The sequence below is a fragment of the Desmodus rotundus genome, chromosome 3, assembly GCF_022682495.2.
Source record: "Desmodus rotundus isolate HL8 chromosome 3, HLdesRot8A.1, whole genome shotgun sequence".
NCBI classification, from domain to species: Eukaryota; Metazoa; Chordata; class Mammalia; order Chiroptera; family Phyllostomidae; genus Desmodus; species Desmodus rotundus.
This window is the reverse complement of record NC_071389.1, coordinates 126,700,619-126,722,254: the sequence shown is the minus strand read 5'-3', so window position 1 is coordinate 126,722,254 and position 21,636 is coordinate 126,700,619. Positions and strand designations below refer to the sequence as shown.

At 37.7% G+C, this 21,636-nt stretch overlaps 1 protein-coding gene across 1 annotated transcript in view; it reads left to right on the top strand.

Annotated features, from left to right (window-relative positions):
- Nucleotides 1-21,636, top strand: part of TMTC2 (transmembrane O-mannosyltransferase targeting cadherins 2) — a 398,129-nt gene that overhangs the window by 348,862 nt on the left and 27,631 nt on the right. The window contains exon 11 of the mRNA XM_024572656.4: nucleotides 1,908-1,971. Within this exon, the coding sequence (XP_024428424.2) occupies nucleotides 1,908-1,971 (64 nt within the window). The remainder of the gene's footprint in view (nucleotides 1-1,907; nucleotides 1,972-21,636) is intronic.

Sequence of the window (21,636 nt, the reverse complement as noted above, 5' to 3'; positions counted from 1 at the left end):
GAACTTGAACATTTATGAGACTATAAATTGCAACGGCACATTGTAACATGTCAGGAGTCCAGTAGAGCCCCAGGTCAAGGGTTTTTACTTTCTCTATAACCCCATTAAAAATAGCAGTGTTTCTAATTATTTTTCCTTTAAAAATTAGAAAAATATGTCCTCCTCTCCAGAGAGATGTTATCTTCAGTTATTCCTATAATTTATTATGATTGCATGAGCTATGTCTTTATAGCTTTTATTTGGCTTGACCAAAGTACAAATTCAATATTATAGGTATAACTATTTCGCCTCTTCTTTTGAAACCTGAAAGTGGTTTGTAATTGAGAAATTTAATTTTTGTTTCTCCTCTTTATTCCTGACTTCTATCATCTTCTTATCTCAGAAGCTTCTTAACATTACGATTTCAAGAGAACCCTACTTTAACTGCAGGACCCAAATCCGCTTACTACTGTGTTCACATTTTAGTTGACCCTCTGAAGTTGAAGTGATGTTTTCCTATAGCATTTCTACTGTACCCTTCAAATATGGTCACCAGATTACAGCGTAACCTGCAAGAGCTTCCAGCTCTTACGATCTATCATTTTGGAAGGTTTTCTGAAGTAGCATGACATCATAGAGAAACATGCTGTGTTGATGGCTAATTGGCTAGTGTTCTTCAGGACACTGACATTTTATTTATTCTGCTAACCAGTTGCCTGAACATAGGGGTTTGCTATGAGTTATAAGAACAGACAATGCACAAACATATAAAAATCAGTGTGCATCTTACTTATAGACATCAACTGTGTGACTCACGGTATTTGTTGGTAATCAAGAGAAACCGATTCTAACAGTCTGAAGACTGTGGGAACCACAGAATTCACTACAGGCTGGAATACATAGTTTGAATTAGTAGGAAACAATGTAGCCCTTGGGATCAAGAAGCAGGATATCCAATTCTCTACAGAAATTCTCTACAGGAAGGGTCTAGCCAGGACATAGCCCCATCCCTTCCACCATTGTCAGTGAACTCTAGTCTTCCCTTCGTCTTTCTCTCGCTTGTTCAGAAATGATAGTCTTCCAAGCAAGAGCATCCAGTTAGTTAGCCGGGGCTATGTCACATGCCCTCCCTGGTGGCCTGAGAACATGGAGAAGGAGACACTGGCCTTTTATTTTTTTTTCCTGTAGGCTATACACAATGGAAGGTTCTTCTCCTAAATTGGAAAGTGGCTTTCTAGATAGATAGATAATTAAAAAAAAAAAAAACCCTGCAAATATCCACTATTTTTATAAAACAAGCAAATCATTATTAATTTCTATTTATTTATTTATTTACTGTAAATCCTCACTGGAGGATATTTTTATTATTGATTTTAGACAGGGAAGAAGGTGGAGAGAGAAAGAAAAATTGATTGGTTGCCTCCTGTATGCACCCCAACTAAGGATCAAACCCACAACCTACATATGTGTTCTCCCCGGGAATTGAACCTATAACCTTCTGGTGTATGGGACAATACTCCAACCAATTGAGCCCCCCGGCCAGGGCTCGACAATTTATTTTTTAAAATAAATTTATATTTCTGGGACATCATGAAGCTAGAGAATCCCAGCTTTGTTAACATATTATCTGGGTGAGTTTGGAAAAAGAAAGTAACATTTTCTAATTCCTAATATATAAATTTAAAATAATAATATTAACTGAATAGGATTGTGTTGAAATACTAATTATAATGCCTAAAAGACAATAAAGAATACATTGAATGTGTTCATTTCTTGCATGGTCTTTTCCTGCTCAGGCAACGTATTCTTTGATTGGTGTGATTGTAATTTTTAAAAAGCTAATATAACTTTGCTGCATGATGATTCTGTTCACTTACCTGCAATTTTAAAATAAATGATAGTTGGATGTTTTTTTTTTTCTTTAACAGACAGGCTAGCCTCAATGAAGCAGCTGAGAAGTATTATGACCTGGCAGCCAGGCTGAGGCCTAATGTAAGTACTTTCCTGATGTGGAGCTTGCTCTAGGGGCGGACTCACAGCATGTGGTAGTTTTAGACGAGAAGCCACTTCATACTGGATTCTTTCTCTCTGATCCTTCCTTCTGAATACCCACTAAATGGCTACTTCAGCAATAAAATCTGCCGATCTCAAGCTGCTTTCTCTTCCCAGAGGTACACATTTCTATTCTCTATCCCGTGTAAAGCATCACATTTTTATCATCACGTTGTAGCATTTCTAAATACTTTGCATTTGGAAGACTGCAAAGTTAAAATTAGTTTCTTGAAAGTTTGTTTGCTGTGGTGTTAAATATCTAAGGAGTTTCTAACCTCTTAAGTGTTTTTTGAGTTTACATGTAGTCAGACCTCGAGCTGTGAGCCTTTTTCATATTCCACAGTCCTCATTTGTAATAACTTTGCTTTCCAACTTTATCAAGTATGTTTTTATTAGAATTTTTCCCTGGGTAGTCACACTTCCACAAAGTAAGATGGATATAAATTAGATCATTACTACTGAAATAGAGGAACCATTTCTGAGAAAATAAGAATGGGTTTTGTATCGGTCTTCTAAGCTCTTTTTATTCACAGCACATCACTGAATTCCAGTACATTGCATTTATTCTCATACACGCTCTGCTCTGCATCACTCTCCAACACTGAAACCTCTACCCTGCTCTCTGGATCTACACCATCTAGTGAGAAATGTAATTTTGTAATGAAAGTGCATGTGTGATGTGACTACAAATGATGGATCAGTCCCATTTCTTTACACTAACTCATCTGTTGGGCCAATAAACATCTATAGAGTGCCTGCTTTGTGATAGGATACAGAGAATTCATACCCCAAAAGACCACACAATGTAGCAGAGAAGACTGAATGTAATCAACTAATTGAAATACAGTGTGGCGATTCCTACAGAAAGGAATATACAGCTCTGTGGGAGCACAAGAGGAGGATTGATGCTTCGTGAAGGCAACCCACACAGGAAGTAGCTTTTTTTCAGGAGATTCAACCACATGTAACCTTAGCCCTGAATCTAAATGTCCTTAGTTTCATTTATTAATGAGGTACTTTTAAGAACTGGTGAGCTATTTGTAACAGAAGAAAATAATTTAATAGCTGTAATGGTAGGAATAATACCAGCTAAAATTCATGGAACACTTACATGTGTCAAGCATTGTGTTAAGTACTTGGTATGAATTTCCTCGTTCATTTCTCACAGCAACCCACGGGTAGTTCCTTGGTCCCCATTCTGCTGAAGCTCAGAGAAGTTTACCCAGTGTCACACCTAGTAGGTGAATCACATTGGAACCTAGGTTGCTCTGTGCATAAGAGAAACCTTAATGGGAAAATGCACTTATATTTAGAGAGGAAACGTAGGCTGGAAGTCCAGGAAACCAGAATAAGGATGGCCTCATTCAGTAACTATTTTTGGAGTACCTATTAAGTGCCGAGCACTATTCCTGGCGCTGGATACACAGCAGTGAACAGAATTGACAAGGGCCCCTGCTGGTTGGGAGCGTAGCATCTAGGGTAAGGAGATGGTGCAGAAGCAGGTAAGTATGTGGCATGTCAGACAGTGGTGAGTACTTTGGAGAAAAACGGAGTGGGAAAAGGGAGTTAGGAGGTGCCTGGGGGAGGCGTGCAGAATGCCCGGGTTGGGCATCTCTGTGTACCATTGACCAATATAATGCTCGTAATGTACATAAAAAATGATGATGTTAAGTTTAACCTTCATTCATTGAGTATGTCACTTGAGTGTCACTTTTATTTTTGTTAAGTGGTTGATCAAAAGGACTCCTTCAGCAGATTATAATGGATTAGTGAGAGAAGAGCTCTGAGCTATTTGACCTGGCCTAAAAAATGAGAAAGACACTGAGAAACCACAAGACTTAAGCCTGACTTATGAGATCGTTTATTTTAAATGACTAGCTAAATCATAAAATCAATATTTAATCTCTAACTCAAAGCCATTTTTTCTGCAACCCCCAAAAGTTTGTTCATAAATATGGTATAGACTGCTTTTGAAAAATGCTTTTATTCAAATGAAACCTCCCTTATTTGGTAATAATAAATTCAGTATTTTATGGACTTGGATAGAATGCAAAGTTCATAGTTAACAGTAAGCAAATGATGTTACAATTGATGGATCTACAGATGTGGCATTTTTCTTTCTGTTTTAAGAGTGGTGCTTTGATTTTCTGTGTGGAATCTAAGTAGGTAGATGCCACCAGGACAGAACTGATAAAGTACAGTAAGTTTTTACTCTGAACCGAAGAGATCTGTTTCATTAATAGCCCATGTAATGATTTATTAGCAGTTAGCATCTGATCTAAATTAAACATCCATCTGATGTTTCTCTTGCTCATAGCTGTTTACTCACTTTGTCATAAAAGCATTGTCATTTCTCTGCTTTAACTTAATAAATTTTAATTGCCTGCTTATATGGGAACACAGTTAAACAGATCTCAGCTCCCACTCCATTTTTAAATAGTTTCACTATCTTTTCTTGTTTTGTTTTCTGCACAGTAATCTAGTCTCACTTTTATTTTGCATAAAGCATTTCTATTTAAATGTCCAACTACAACAATCAGTAGTTGGGGCGGGGGGACTCTGGGGATGTGTTAGCAGTTCCCCTGTCTGGTCGTGACTGTACGAAGTGAAACGTGGACCGCAGCCCTTGTGCACACCATTTGTCCTCGTACTTAATGGGTTGTTGTCCATCTGCGGGCAAGACCTCTCTCTTAAGGAAATGCTTATTTCATTTCTTCAGTATGTCCCAAAATGAACTTCTTTCTTTTTTCTACTCTACAAAAGCCATATTTTTCTATAAAATTTACTTCAATTGTCAATTGACCTTGTGGATTATTTTAGATATCAATACGAAGAATTCCAGTAATCAAATCCTGAAATAATAAAAAGTCTAAATTAGCAGGAACATAATTATAAGTTTTACATTCTGATATTGTCTCTTCGTTGAGGATATTCAATACATTGCCATTTCACTGAAGTACACAATCAGAGAAATAGATTTATTATATAAAAAATAGCACCATTAAAAATTTTAGTCCTATGTATTGGATTTAGTCCTATGTATTGGATTTGTTCTAAAATTAAACCTGATATTATATGTAAATATATTTCTATGATGGGAAAACTCTTTACTAAAATTGCCATTTTGTTTTTCCACTTTCAGTTCATTTTTTTTAAGAAAATTGATTTTTCTATGGAAGTCACTTTAAAAACACAACACTGTCCTCTGCCTTCTCTCCCACTTGCGCACATTTAAAAAATCCTGACTCTTGAGGACAGGAGGGAGCATTTAAATGAAATGGTTTTGTTCTTCCTGTGGGAATTAAGCCAAAGTCTGCATTAACTTAAGGATTTTTAAATATTAAGACTGGGAAATTTGCATAGTACAAAGTCACTCACTTTTACTTGGCTTTTGGTAAACTCTAGAGTCAGGAGGGATTAATGACTAATGATCAAGTTTGTATAGCTCATATTTTTCTAGATGTAATTGTTTTTGTCTGAATTCATTCTACTTATTTTTTATAAAGTTCCAGCTTTGTGTAAGACTATGCAAAATGCAGTAAGATTTCAAAGTAATGAAAAATTTAAGCCCATGGGGAAGGGGTGGAGAAGAAAATTCAAGGGTCCAAATGCTCACATGCCAGGGCAGGAAACAAGGACTTGGTGCAGATTATAAACTAGGTACTAGAAACATGCACACAAGAGGAATTACTTTCAGTTAGATTGATTCTAGAAAGCATAGAGTCTTATGCATAGGTGGGAAGCTTAGAGAATCTTGAAATAATAAGGTCTTCATAGGTGAAGATTTTAGCAGCAGAAGGAGAAAAGAAAGAATTCAAGAAGGTTGAGGCATATACATGGACAAGAACGCTGAGCTCAGGAAGGATGAACTATGCCGAAGAAACAGTAAGCAGATATGGTTTATGTTGCCAACACTGGGAGGTAAAGAGGGAGGGGAAGGGAAGACAGAACTAGAAACTAAGATAAAACCACCTGAAAGGCATAGAACACCACACTAAGCATTAGGAGTTTGTACTCCAGAATTGTGTTAAACAGGATGACGCAAGGAAAGTGATCATTTAAGACGGCCATGTACGTGATACAGTGAATCCAGGGTGGGGCAAAGTGGGTTTACAGTCGTGTGTACACGACACAGAGTTAGTTGTATTCTTGTATTATTACTTGTTGTATAATTTTCCCTATGAACAATTATAAACCTACTTTTGCCCCATACTGTGTATGTTGGATTTGGGAAAGGAGAGCTGAGAAATGCAGCCTTGGGAAAATCCACTAAAAGGTCATTGTAATGGTATAGGCAGAAGGTAGAATCGATCTTGAAGTACAGAAATGCAATGGAATGGGAAAGATCATGCAGGGGAAATAAACAAATTATTTGACAGGATACAAGCAGGAAAATTAGTTGGCCCAATGATCTAGGATTTTGAATGTAGGTCACTTGGAAAAAAAGAGACCCTAAACAGAAATAGGGCGGATAGAGGCAGGGGTGTGTTTATTTCAAGAGGGAACTATTATGTTTGGACCAAGCAGATTCTAAGTGAGAGGTGGATGTTCTAATTTTCTGTGAGACATTCTTGTCAAGTAAACATTTTGGGGAAGGGCCACAGTTAGGCACGATGCTGTGGGAGTCATTTACAGAAGGGATATAGTACCGAAGAGGTAGGTGAGGTCAGAGAGGTGCTGAGCAAATGCAGAGAAGTGAAGAGAGGTCATTTCAAACCCTTTGTGAGTCTCTACATTTGGACCATAGGGTAAGGAAGATGGGAGACAATAGCAAGACACAGGAATGATATTGGTGAGCAGTTTCAACTGCTGCTAAAAGGAGACTGAGAAACTTCATTGCCTCAGTCTCCTTTCATTGAATACGATGACACTGGCTACCTTCAAAAGTTCAGTTTCACACAAGTGACGTGGGTAGAAGTTATTAAGGTCTTAAGGAAACAGAAATCGGAAGCGGAGATTGTGTAAACTTATTCTGTAAATAAGTTTGGAGGTAAATGAAAGAGACAGAGCAATGCCAAACAAATATTAAGTATGTATTTATTAAATATGAAAGATAGGTATTAAGGCATATGGGTATGTGTGTGTGTCTAAATATGAGACTAAAAATATGTCTAAAATAGAGGAGAGAGCCAAAGAAATGCTGAAGATCTTGAAGGATCATTTCCTCCCCATGGACTGAAGGGAAAAAAGTAGACTATGAAAACAGAGAAAGAAAAACCAAAATTTAGAAATGGAGGGGAACACAAGCTTAGGTAATAAATTACTTCCATCGTAATTATTTGGTTATCTGCTAATCCTGTGATAACAGGGCAGAACTGACAATGTCAAGAACCTGTGGGAAGCTGCATGGTCTGAGGCTCAGTGTGGGTAATACCTGGTAGAGGCCCGTGGTATCCCTATGTGATAAATAAATGCCGGTAGAAGTACGTTTTTGTGAGACACGGCGGTAAGCCTTTAGCCACTTTTTCATAATTGTAAATGAAGTTCTGAAACCACAGGTGAGTTCCTTCTGGTTCTGATTCAGTTCTTTGACTTTTGTTAGGTGTTATAGTCACCCTTTATGTTTCTAATATGTATAATATTTTGTAAACATTCTTCCATGTGCATTCATTATATACAAGTTAAAGGATAATATGTTTCGATGATCGGATTATCCAAGAGCAAGTTACGTACGTGCATCATCTCTTTCCCAGGCACTGAGAACATAAATTACTTCAGGGCATCATTATGAAATCAGAGACAACATTATCAATTTGGGCTCTTTAACAATGATTATATGTCAAAAGGGCCAAATGAGAAATCTGGGATTCAAAGAAAGGAGCTTACTCTAAGAGAGTGCAGTTGTGTTACGAGATAGTCCACATATTCTACAATCCATTTCTTTCAATTTGGACTACTCTTTGAATGGTAACTATATGGTGGCGGGGGAGGGGGGATATGGCTATGCCGTAGAAATAACCACGAAGACTGGGATCTGGGGGGAAAGGTTAAGAATAATTATTTGGGCTATTGTGATGGAAGAGAGAAAATACTGTGAGTTATAGTTGTTTTTTGATGGGAAAGATATTTCTCAACCCTCATTAGAACAAGAGACCATGGAAATAAAGTTAAGCAGGACAGATGCACATTTGACCATAAAAGGGATTTGGTGGGGATGCGGGGTGGGTGGGGGGAGAGAATTACTGGGAGTTTCCTTTTGTTGGGAGAAAATGACAGGGTTAATAATAATTTGTCTGGGAAGCAGTTAAACCACATTTCTACTTGTAAATGGAGGAAGAACCATATGGCCTCTTCCAAAACTTTCCACAAGTTTCTGTGATGTGGGAAAGTTACATACCACGTGTCTTTTGACTTTCAGACATTAATAGTATATGGATCCCAGAATCACCAGATTGATTTTATAAGTAAAATGTGGTTTAAAAATTGCCCAGATACTGGGTCCAGCCGAAGTAGCGCCATTGAGTGTGGTTGGGAGGGTACGTGAGTGTCTCTCACAAGATGGACAGTACTTTGAACATGTCACCTAGATGTCACATGGTGTGCTTGAGTGTGACATTGCTGTTACAGAATTACATGCTTACCATTTTGTAATAAAATACTTTTATGTAATAAAAAGGGGGCATTATTTGTGCCAGAGCCGGTATTTCCCACTATCACTAGTTTGTTCAGTTTCTATATATTTTATTGCTAGAAAACAGAATGAGAGAAGCTGAGAAACCCACAGCAAATAATAGGTTTCAATCAGGAGAGAAATTGCCATTGGTTTCCCCCTAAATTTTACCTGGTTTTATCCAATGGGCCTGAAGATATCATTGAAACAAGACTGTTACATATTCACACATACCCGAATTAAATCACCAAACTCTTGTTTTACTTTAGTCCATGTATAGGCTTCGTCACTTTGATGCTGTATTTGTTTATGCACGCATCAGTAGAAGTCCAATGTCTAACTCTTCTCATGTAATTTCAGCAAGATAGGTGCTCACTTCCCGAGAGGTTCAGTTATGCCAGCATCAAGTCTAGTTATCGCAGCCATATCTGTCTTCAGACTCCTTTTCACTGTAGGTCTTTTTTCCCAAATTATTTAGATGTTGCTACTCTTTCCTTCTAACAAGTTACAAACCTAATTTTTGATGCATTCACTTCTCTCTGCTTACATTGTACTTGCTTTGTACTGTGTTTCTATTTTGAAAATGTTGGATAAACTAGAAAAAAAGTGTATTTCTAAAGTGCTTACATTGTAGTTGCTTTGTATTTCTATTTTGAAAATGTTGAATAAACCAGAAAAAACACATTTCGAAAGTGTTTATCATCTGTGTAAGTCTTCATGCGGAGCAGACAGAGGCGGCTGGTACAGACCCTCACTCGCTGTCAGTGTGGGCCGCTCGTCATCCGAACTGGGATCAAATGGTTGGGCTGAGCTCAGCTGAATTTACAGATTTTCTCTTCTCGGGGTCTTGATATTTATCTTGATCCACATGCAATCATTTTAAACATTATTTTTCAAAATCTGTGTATGAGTGGTGTGTGTTTTAGATTCAAAACCAGAAAAGAATGGGGTGGGGGTGCCAGGCATGGGCAGGAACTCATGTGGCTCTTGGGGATAAAGAAAATCAACTTGAGTACTTTAGGTTGAGGAACATCAAAACCTTTGGGAAATTCCCCTTAATTATGTTCTCTGATTCCAAGCATGTTTATTTTTACTCACATTTCTTTGTGGGGGTATCCCTTTGCATGGATTTATTGCTCTAATTGTTTGAATTGTGGGACCACACACTAAAATTACATTTAGTCCCTTCTCCGGAGGAAGAGGATTTCTGGTTTCTTGGAAAACTCGGCTAACCAACGCACACTGGCTACCTGGAAGTGGCAGCTAGGGTGGACTGGGAGCTGCCATCATCGGAAGGTGGCCCATGCCCACCCCGGGCCACTGCGTTCTTCACACTCCCCTTTGGTTATTTCCACAGCTGGCCCGCCCCGTTTCTATCATACTTTCATGGTTCTGATCCTCGGTTGGCCCTGTGGAGCTATGTTTTTCTAAATACACACTGAAACATTAACAAAAGTTATGTTTGTGTATAAATCTTTATTCCTTCTCTCTTCTAACTTGCCTGCAACATTCCACTTCTTTTTTGTTTTAACTTTCCTCTACTCCTAATTCATTATCTGCCCAACCCCTCACTTATGTCAACAGATAAAATTAATACTTTACCCTAAAGATGAGTAAAAGTTGGACAGAATCTGAAAAATTAATATATTGGTAGATTAATTTCTCTTGAAAGTTCTATGCCCTTATCAATGAAAAAAATATCCTGACACTTTTTAAATGTGAAGGATGATTTTATGTAGGACTACTGTGGTAGGTGTCAAGGGTACTGCAAGAGAGGGGATTAGGTTCCATCTAAAATACAGCACAGGCAGCTGGGGCTCTACAGCCAGTGAGCAAGAGGAATGGGGAACTCGATCAGATATCAAGGGTGCCGGTGGTGCTGTTCTCACTAAACTAACTTAGCAGAGGTTTTGCTGCAGCTGCACTAGGCAGAACTCACACAAGGCCCAAGGATGAGGCCTCATCAAACAGATAGTTTCGAGAACTCTGTCTCCCTTGGAGACGGACAGTTTCGTTCATCCTTGATGACATTATTCTCCCAGACTGAGTTGTTACAATGTTATACTTCTTATCACTAGATATGCCAGAATTAAGAGCTTCCCTTTATCATTGGAGAATGATTTGATTAAATACATTGCTTTCGTATTGCTTTTGCTAACAAGGTCTAGGAGAGAGCAACAAAGAGTGACAGTTTTAAGAGGGGGAAAAACATATAAGCTGCAGAAGTTTTTCAGTCGTGCCTTGTAATCAACTGTATTTCCTTAGAAATACGTGGCGATTGTGGTGTAGTAGTATGTTATCCTGATGCTGCAAGTGTGGTCATGTCGAAGTTCAAACTATAGAGACTCAGTTTCCTAAGAATAGGTCGTTTATATTTGACCGACTCTTGTTGCGCCTATGTTGTTTTCACCTCCGCTTCTGATCACTTTCTCACGTGATCTCTACTGAAGTGACTCCCAGAAATGCAGCTTGAAAAGATAGGCACGTTGCTCTTTTGAAGAATAAATGGCACTTTAAAGAGAGCAAATGTGGTGCCATTAGAGATCTTGTTAAAAGAAAGAGTTTGACAAGGTCACTTAATCACTATAGAGGTTTCATTTGAAACTAAGTTGGTCAGCTTAGGAATGCTGTAAAGAGAAAAGCAATTTGAAAGATTCGTTAGAATGACTTAACAAATTATATACAAGCTCCTTGCAACAATTCATAACTAAAGCATAATTTCTTAAAATACATGCAGAAATAATCAGCTGTGTTTTTGAAAGTGGGATATGTCAGCTTTCAGTAAGTTCTAAAATGGACAGATGTGGAACATTACAGGTACTGCTATCAATCTTTCTTTTTTTTGTTTCTCAATCTGAGTTACTCTATCCTTATCTACTTAAGAGTTTAATAATATAATGCATAGCTGGACCTTCCCCACGGAATCTATACTTAAAATACAATTTATCTTTTGATTTTAATTATAATTTTTACTGGTTATTTACATATGAATCCTAATAAACCCAACTAAAACAAATAAAAATCTTCAACATATATTAATTTAGTTTTCCTGTGAGACAAATTAGTTCTGTTAAACTATAGTGCATTTTCCACTATAATTCCAGAAATCGATGGTAGTTTTGCCTTTCACTTATTAACAAGGTTGGTTCAAATGTCTTTTCCTAAACATTATACTATATATTGGGTGAATTTTCATAATTGTAAGTTTTAGCTGTTGCAACTTGCTTTTTACTAGTAAACACAAGCATGCTATCAAACTATCAGCAAATCAGACCTTCAATAATAAGTAAATCCATAATATGTACTGATACTTCTTTAACCATGATACCCATGGAAATAAAGAAAAACTATTTGAAAAATTGTCAATATGAAGATATTGAAAGACCAAAGAAGTTTCAACATGCATCTCTGTGGGTCACTCTACTTAAACCACAAACCCAAAATACATGGACATCCATGTGTATTTACAAATTTTCTTTTAGAGGAAGAGATTCTTATTTACAATTTATAATTTCTCACTTATATTTAGTTAATTTTCTCTAATGTCTCACTTTTTATATAGCTTTCTGAGGTTAGCAATAAGAGCATTACATTCCTCAGATCTCGAGGATGGAATTATTTTGCTACCCAAGGAGGATTACGTACTTTAATTAGTCTTGGAAATCTTTACCGGAGACACACACATATGCTTAGTTTTTCCCTTCATTGAGAAATATGACATTGTTTTATTTTCCACTATGTCGAATGACAGTATATGCTGATTGTCTTCCACACATTTCCTGCATGTAGGGAACTTTTATGGCAAACAGATGACATATTCTACCCTAAGCACCATACTACCATGTCATTCTTTAAGCCCATTTTTTGTGTTTGAATTTGTATAATCTATGTCTCCATGTTCGGAAGTTAGGAACCTTTGTCACACACACTTGGTGTAAAGAAAAGAGAGCACTCACCTAAACAGCAATAGTAATATTGAAAAAGTTAAAAGTTGATAGCTATTATAAGTTCATATTTCCATGTGCATGTCTATTATAAGTTATTTCCTTAAAAATGTTTATCTTTAAAACTTGTAGAAGAGTAAGCACGATAATGTTGGACACAAGAAAATTGTCTTTCCAAAAAAATCAGCCTAGTGACATCTACACTAGTTAAACATTGAAAGTTCTATCCCATTTTCACATTTGGGAAACTGAGGCAGGATAACTTGTGTAGTATCTGACAGCTGGCGGTAGAGCCAAAATACAAATCCAGGCAGTCTGGTCTTAGAACCTGTGCTCTTAGCTCCCTGTTTCTTGAATAAGGTTACCTACAAAAAAATCAATAATGATTACAAATAAAACCTGAGGCACTACTATGGCCAGTGTGGCTCAGTGGGTTGGAGTGTTATCCCAACAACCAAAAGGTTGTGGTTTCGATCCCTCATCAGGGCACATGCCTGGGTTGCAGGGTGTGTTTAAGATGCAACTGATCAATGTTTCTCGCTCAAATCGATGTTTCTCTACCCTTCTCTCCCTCTCCCATCCCCTCTCTCTAAAAATCAATAAGCAAGTCCTCCAGTGAGGATTTAAAAAAAAAAACACCCTGAGGCACTGAAATCAAGGATTCTTGTTTAAAATGTGGTAACTCAAATTGTCTAGAATGTTTGTATATTAATCTTGCCATGGAGAAGTGTTATTTATCAAAATTGTCAAACTCCTGAGATTAATTTGCAGACCCTTGAACATATGGCTATATCCATTCTACCCGACATGCCCTACAGATCCCAGATGGATTAGCACTGGAGAAGGGGAGTGGCCCACTTTATAGCCAGAGAAACAGAGTTACAATTACACGTCAGGTTCTAAAAACAGGCCCCTGGGGATATAATGGGAAGTAAGGTTATTGTGATTCCTGCCCTGTCAGAGATGTGACAGATGCAGGCTTAGCATTTCATCCTGCCTTCATTTTTATTTTCTCGCGAATGGTTTACCCAGGTTATGAGTCTTGAAACTTTGCATCTTCCACAGCTTATACAACAATGCCTAAAAATGCATGGTTTCAATCACTTGCCATGTTGTCTTCGAAGACTATTTGGGGACTTCAAGAAACATAGGAAAAAAGTTGTTTATTTTTGTATTGCTCGAAATGTATTGATTACTTTGCCTGGGATTGACTCATATCATCACAGTAAATATGTTTCTCGTTTTCTCATAAAAATTGTTGTTTTCTTGTCTTTAGTAAGCCCTTAGAAAAACTGAAGCAAGCAAAACTTAATGAAATGTTGTTTTAGAATTTGGAAGGACGCATACTTTGGATAATAAGTCCCTACTTACCCGGCATTTCCTTAGGAAGTTTTACTGTTACTGAATGCATGTTCTGTAAGTGAAGGTCACGGTCGAGCGACCTGGGTGCGTCATGTCAGGTTTTGTTTTATTTCTACTGTGTATGGTTGTTGTGAGCTGGGGATATGTTTGGGGGCAGTTCATATGTTAAGGTTATTGTGATTTTGTGTCCTGTATAAAATGTTTATATACACAGGAATCTAAAATAAATAAGGCAATATGCATTCTACTTGAAAAATTTTTGAAAACAAAAATAACTTAGATATATGATAGACTGTATGTTTTTTAACTGGTTAAACTGTTTAATCAATAGAGTATTATAACAAAAAGCTTTTACTGAGTAATTAATAATTGATTTTTTTGTCCTAAATTTATCTGGCCTTAATACTTCTTTCATATATCTACACTGAAATTGCTGGAGATGGTGAAGATGTTTAATATAATAGAAAGTCAATTGTTTTAACTTTCTATAATATCATGATAACTTTTTTTATAATATCATGAAGATATTATATTCAGTTCTTTTTAAAACTTGATTTGAATTTTCAGCTCTGATTTAATGGAAATGCATTGTCTCCTCAAACTTAAAGTGTGCTAGTACCTGCCTGATGGGAATAACCGAGCTGTGCCGGATGGGTGTCGGCAACAGCCTGCCTGCGAGTCGGGACCCCTGCGGAGGCAGGGGTTAGAGACGCTCTCTGTGATTCACACTGTCACTGAAATTTGATGATCAAAGGACAGTTCATTATTGCAGGTTTGAAAGCCTGTTTCAATTAAATGTTTTGATAAAGCGACAGTGCATAATGCTAAATGATCCTTGATATATTGAGTAGTATAGACAGCACCTTCAAATATTACAAAGTTTTATTATAATACACGTTTAGTCATAGCTATAGGTTAGCCTTTAATGCTATACTCAAAAGTCTAAATCTTAATCATGAATGTATATTCTGTGTACACGAGTAGTATTAGAATTTATTAAATGTTTAGGTATAAGCTGTACTGTGTTCATGATATGGTGAAAGTAAAAAAAAAAAAAAAAGCTATCTACTTCCGGCTAGAAACTTTGGATTTTGTCTTTCTGAATGTATAGAGATTTGTCTAGCACACAGAATCTGTCTGTTTCCCAAATGTTGCTGTAAATAGCACTTCTCCGTGATTCACTGGTTTGAGAAGAGCAGGCTCTGCAGCGAGCTCCCAGTGGAATCATGTCATAATTAAGTGCCCTGGTAGGCAATGGGGCTTAGCAGGTTAGGCTCTGTAAACCGATGGCTTCAGGACTAACCAGACCTCAGTGACCTGTGGCTCTGGGATCTTGGGCATGTTACTTAGAATTTGTAAGCTACAGCTGCGCACTCTGTAAATGGAGGGAGTAACAACTATCTCAGAGGGTTTGTTATGGGAAATAAACACTACATATAAAGTACTTAGAGTGCTGCCTGCTGAATAGGAAGTGCTAAATTATTTACATTACAGGAATTTGTCTCTATGTTCTTGGCACAGAGAAAATAATTTTAAATTAAGTCTCTTCCACTTGCCAGGCCACATGGACAGTGAGCAGTTGTGTTGCCAGGCTCAAGCAAGCTCCCCCAGGGCATTTATACTCCTTCTTTCTTCCAGCTTCCACGCTTTTCCTCCAGACAGTAGCAGCGCAGGCACTGTCTTGAAGACCTGCTCAAATAGCCCCTTTATCCCTAAGACTTTCCTCGCTGCCCCATGTGAACCATCCCTATACCCCCGAAGTGCCCTAACTCTTTATCCTGCAGTACTTTTTTCTCCCCGGTGTTTATCATCATCTACAGTCTATACATTTCCTTATATATTTGTGCAATCTCTCTCTGCTCCCTAGGACACGAGCCCTGTGTTGGCAGGGACTTTGTTCGCTGTATGTCCCTTTCCCCAGCACACAGAGTGGTGCCTGGAAGACACCAAGCACCGTGCTCAGTCAGTATAGTGAGGGAGCTCGTGTGCCGCACTGAGTGTGGTTCTCGTGTTTTACACATGTATGTACATTCTCCTATCCTCCAGTAAAACTTGGCCCTGAAATACAAGCCGAGCACAACATGGGCTGCTCAGCACACAGCACGGTGATCTTTTATATTGCAGTAAATAAAACCAAAATGCAGCAAAACTGACTGCAAAGAACACATGGAGAGGCTGTTCTATAGTTGACTTCAACACTGATTTGAGTGATTTTTAAAAGATTTTCAAGGACAGTGTAGACTTTTAACCCTCACTGAGTGTAGAACCTTAGTATCTTCTCTCTGTACCCCAGATATGCAGCCCCTGGGTTTTGGTTCCCTCAGTCTCAGAGAGACAGGGATCACAGAGAACTGGGAGCTCTTATTGAGTTTCGGATTCATACTCCATGACATTCAGAATCACTCAGGTTGTCAGGTCACCATTAAGTATTTATACTATTTATACATTCAGATTCTGAAACTCGGTCCATGGTAGAAGTGACTACAAATCTAATAGAATAAAAAATATAAAAATTTTAAAAAATGTACAGCATAGGAAAAAAAGTTTGAGAAACACTGAATACACACACACACCCACATGCGTGCGCACACACGCATGCACACACACACACACCCCTTTGGGACAACTGCTGTAGAGCTCCATATTCCAAATAAAATATGTTTATTATTATCTACAAAAGCAGTATAGCCCTTGAACTTCTTTTCTTGGCGCTATGATATACTTACATTATAGGCCTCAGATTACTCTGGGAAATGCAAACTAAATAATAAGAGAGAAGCTGATATTATTAATCCTCTTAGACTATTGAAAATTTGCCAATAGTTTTCAAAAAATGTATCCCTAAAGGACATATCTTCCTCTCAACAGGTAATTTTCCCTAAGATTTATTTTTTAAGGACTGACAGAAATATTGCAATGCTGGAAATAATATGAAAAAATTTAGGATATGAATAATGAGCCAAAAAGTTTTCCTCCCCACTAGTCAATGTTATGAAAGAAAAGAAAAAAAAAAAGACTAGATCTTATCATTTATTTCCCTGTGCTATTGTCTGTGAATGACCTATTTTGATATTTGGAGTTACAATGGGAGGAACACACCGGTGAGGGAGGAAATGACACAAACAATTGGCGAGTCACCTGTGGTGAGGGGGAAAGTGTGCCAAAGACCTGGTGTGACAAGCCACAGCCCTGTGAATGGGTGGTTTTGTGTCACCCATGAGAATGAGAAGGTCATGGCCTCTGAAAGAGAAATAGCCTGCACTTCAAGAAACCTGACTGCAATTAAGAAATAACTTTAAAGTAAAAAGCAACAAATTGGCTAAACTGGTGTCCGTGCTTTCCAGGAAGAGTATCTTCTTCCAGACTCTTTCTGCTGTCAGAGTGACGGGTAACGAGTCTAGTGGGTAAGGAAACGAGGACCAGACTGGATTGCACGGGCACTTGGTTGCGATATTTTGTTAGTGGGGCTATTGAATTAACCCTCCATCACTGGAGAAGAGCACTGAGTTTTACTCTCCACAATTTACATTTGCTATTAGTTCTTCTATGAGTTCCCGTGATTGAAGAATCCTAACATAGGGGGAAAGTCAGGGAATGTGGTTATAAACTTATGCATTTGTAACTGTGCCTTATCATTAGAATAATAATTTCTTATTCTAATAATAATTTTCTTATTAGAAGCAGTAGTTGTCCTCACTTCCCTCAACAGATAAAATTTACCAAACATTGTCTTTTATTTAACTTACCTTTTTCTCCTAGCCCTTTTATTTGCCCACAAGAGAGGGCATAGTGTTTAAATTGTACTCACAATTTCGATCATACTGCAAACAGTTTTATATCCTAGACTTCTCTTTGGGACTTTATTTGTTATTGAAACCCTACTTATAAAACAGTGGGAAAAATAGTGGCGTGTATTCACTTGAGTTGAAAGAAGTATTTCTTATGCCTTGAAAATATTGCCCTGTGTCTTTCAAAGTGCCATGAAAAATAGAACCCACAGAAAGAAATTAACATTTTAGAGATTAACCATCTGTTTGAGCTCAATTAAAAAAAGACCCCGCAAGGCCTCTCCTAACATGGTATTCTTGAACTGTTTATAGAAACAATATGGTGAATTTACTATCCAATTAAAACTGATAAGGAAGTCAGCTTTGACATTCATTAAATAAACCCAAGACTCTACATTCGCTCTGGGACTCTTAGTTTTAAGATAGCTATAATTTTCTTGCTCGCAATCAATGCTAATAAATTTTCTCCCACAGCAAAGCAATAGTGGTATAGTTCTATTATTTACTACTGATTTTTTAATCTACCTCCTGTCATTGAACTTGAGCCCAAATGTTATTTGTTGAGAATAAAACCAGCAGTCTTGTTTCTCTGCAATACAGAGATTCCCAGCCCTAGCTGCATTAGAATGACATGGGTAGCTTTTGTAACAAACTGAGCCCTGGGTCTCACCAGACACTCTGGTTTTAATTGGTCCAGGACAGAGCCCAGCATCCTGGTTCGTAGTGTTCCCTAGGTGATTCTAATGTGCAGTAAGATTGTGGATCACTCGTAAAAAAAAAAAAAAGAGAATTCTGTTCTTGATATGCTTCGCTTCCATCAGTCAATTCCAGCTAAACCACTTACTGTGACCTTGGGTATGTTACTTAACCTCTCCGTTTTTTAATTTCCTCATCTGTCAAATGGGAAATTAATAGTACTTAAATCATAAAATTGTTTGAGAATCCAAGGAGTTAATGGATTTTAAGCATTTAAAATAGTGCCTGAAACATAAAAAGTACTCAACAAAAGTTAACTGCCATCAGCATTATCATCTCAGTTTTTAAAATGGAAGTGATAATAATGAACCTTTGGATTACTTCTTTATGAATACTTACAAAGTTGTGCTCTTCTGGAAGATCTGTTCATTTGTGCTTTTACTAATTATAAAACTCAGTGAAACTTTTGCTTTTATTCTGTTTCAGGCTCTTAAATGTATCACCTTACACAAAATAACTTAATTCTATTTCTTCCTTATAGCTATTGCATGGAGTTGGTGTAAGAAATTCTTGAAAAGATTGAATGGCACGTAGTAAGCATTTGATGGATGTCACTAATTATTAGCGTTTTATAATTCAGTTGCTTTTATTACCTGTTGTATTTCAGAAGATAACCAATTTACAAAACAGCAGACCTATTTTTGTAATTTTTATGTCCTTTTAACCAAACGAAGTAATCACTTGGGCACAATGAACACTCTGAAACTAAATCAAACAAAGAGTAACAGCCTGCTTTCTAGCCAGCGTGATGGCTCTGTGAGAAGTGTAAGAACAAACATATAAGCCTGTAAATCCTTAAAGTCTGTACAGTTTCATCATGACAATCTCAGTTTGAAGTATTGCACAGCCCTGAGCAAAAAGCTCCTTGAAACTCCAAATGCTAACTTCTCATAAGTCATGACCTTTCCGTAGGCAGTGCTGACTCTTAGGGCTTTCAATCACCTGTCTTGAGTTGAAAAGGCAAACAAAGGGGTTGGCTCAATAGTGTTGAAAAAGGCAGATTTTTATATGATTTTTTGTGCTTCTGTACGCGTCCTTTCTATTCCCTACATTTTGCAGAATTCAGCGCATATACTCTAGGGTTATAGTCAGCAGAGCTCATGGGCCCAAACTGGAGTTGTGGTAGAGAACATGGAGAGAAAAGCCATCTTTCTGTCCCCATACTTAGCATGCTTTTTATGCCTTCATTGTCACACTAAATTTTAAATAATTTATCTGGAAAGAGGGTGCACAGCATAATACACCATAAGATTGTTATCATGGTTTAGGTGTTTTCAATGTAGCATTAAAATATCTAATTTTCAGAGGCAGTAGAAAGGGAATTTAGATGTAGATATATTTTTCTGGATTTAGTCTGTGTCTTCAAAAATTACTGACATCCATGTGCTGAGTGGAGGAGAAAAGAAAGAAACCAATTACAGTTAGAGAAATCAAATGAAATGTAATCACTAAAGTACTTTGTTCTTACATCATATCCTGCTAAGTGTGTCACATTCGTGCCCTTGAAAGAGAGAAAACTCATTTGCTGTAACTTAATATTGAAACTTCTATTTCCATTGTTATGCATTAAGAATCAGGCAACTGATATATCACAAGTGTCTGAAAAAGTTAACCTTTTTGGATAAGATTATTTTCTAAGATTAGCTCTTCTTCCTGAATTCCAAGAATTTATGAGTGATATCATCATCCACTAAGGCACTGAAACAAGATACATAGAAAGCAACCCAAATGTGCCATTTTGCTAGGCTTTCCACGTCTCATTTCTCAAATCTGCCTTCCCTCTTTCCACGCGTGCTGACTCTGCTTTTGTACTGGCCCAATAGGATTGTGCCTTTGCACAAGTTGTCTCCTTCTTTCTGAGATCCATTTCCTGGGTTGCTGTGAGTGGTATTTCTAAAATGTTAATCCAGTCTCATCTCTCTCCGCAACGAAGTTCACACTTGTCAGATTGTGCTTGCACCCAACACTCCGCGGGTTCTCCAAGAATTCCTCTCGCACTCTACTCCTTCGTAGACCACCAAATACAGCTGGTCATGTCAACTGTAACCCAGTTACCACTCCAAGGCCTCAGTATACTGTGACTGCCAAATAAAGTCACATTTCTTTTAATATACAAATATCAATGACTTGACCATTCGTATAGTTTCAGAGTTTCCCCCCCGAAGAATGACTCCACATTCTACAGAATTGTCTCGGTGGTTTCTTAGTCACCACAATAAGCCTTTCTCTGTACAAAACCACTTTGTTCTAAAGCCCGTCACACCGTACCTGCCCTCCACTGATCTTCTAGCATGGTTTGCCCAGTTCCCTTCCCTACCTATCTTTTGCACACATGATACTAGCCTTTGGTTTTTAACTAAATGTTTTAAGATGCTGGAGTATAACCAAAGGTCATTTTAAAGAAGAGAAAAACTTAATCATGGTATTATCATCATTTCACTTGTTTCTTTTTTTTTTCCTTTCTCACTGCTATTATAAACAGTTCTACAGAATGTCTTCTTTTTCATATTTTCTTAAACATTTTGTTTTTACTTCTTTAAGATGGAATTTATTTTTGCATATGATTTTAGGATTGAGTCCATATAGAGCTGTTGCACAGCTATTAAGAGCACACTATGTTTATAAGATTTCAACTGAATAGCACACTATGTGATTAGTGAAAATGCAAGTTGTAGATTTATCATTATAGTTTTAACACCACCAGTTTGTACACATAAAGGAAGGGGGTGAAACAATATGTGTGAGAAAATAAGTACCAACGTGTGCATAGTGGTTTGGATGGAAACATGGAAGTGGAAATTATGAACTTTCTCTTAAAAAATGCATTTGTGTTCCTCCAGAGCTGTGCTTCTTCCCACGGGGCATCCCTAATGGGCCTGCCCTCTTTGTGGCTGCCATTACATTGTAGGGATGATCCCGTCCCCTCCCAAAGGGTGTGCTTTTGCAGTCGTCTCTCCTACACTGGCCCAGATGCTCCCAGCCTCAAATAGACTGAGGGTTTCCTCACTCCGTTCTGTCGTTCTGCCATCCCTTAGGGCAATAGCCTCTTCTGCGTGGGCACAGCTGACTGCAGCGTGGCTTTGTCCCGATGTGTTGGGGAGCAAAAGAAAGGAAGTTCCGAGTCGGTTTTCCTTTCACTTATGTT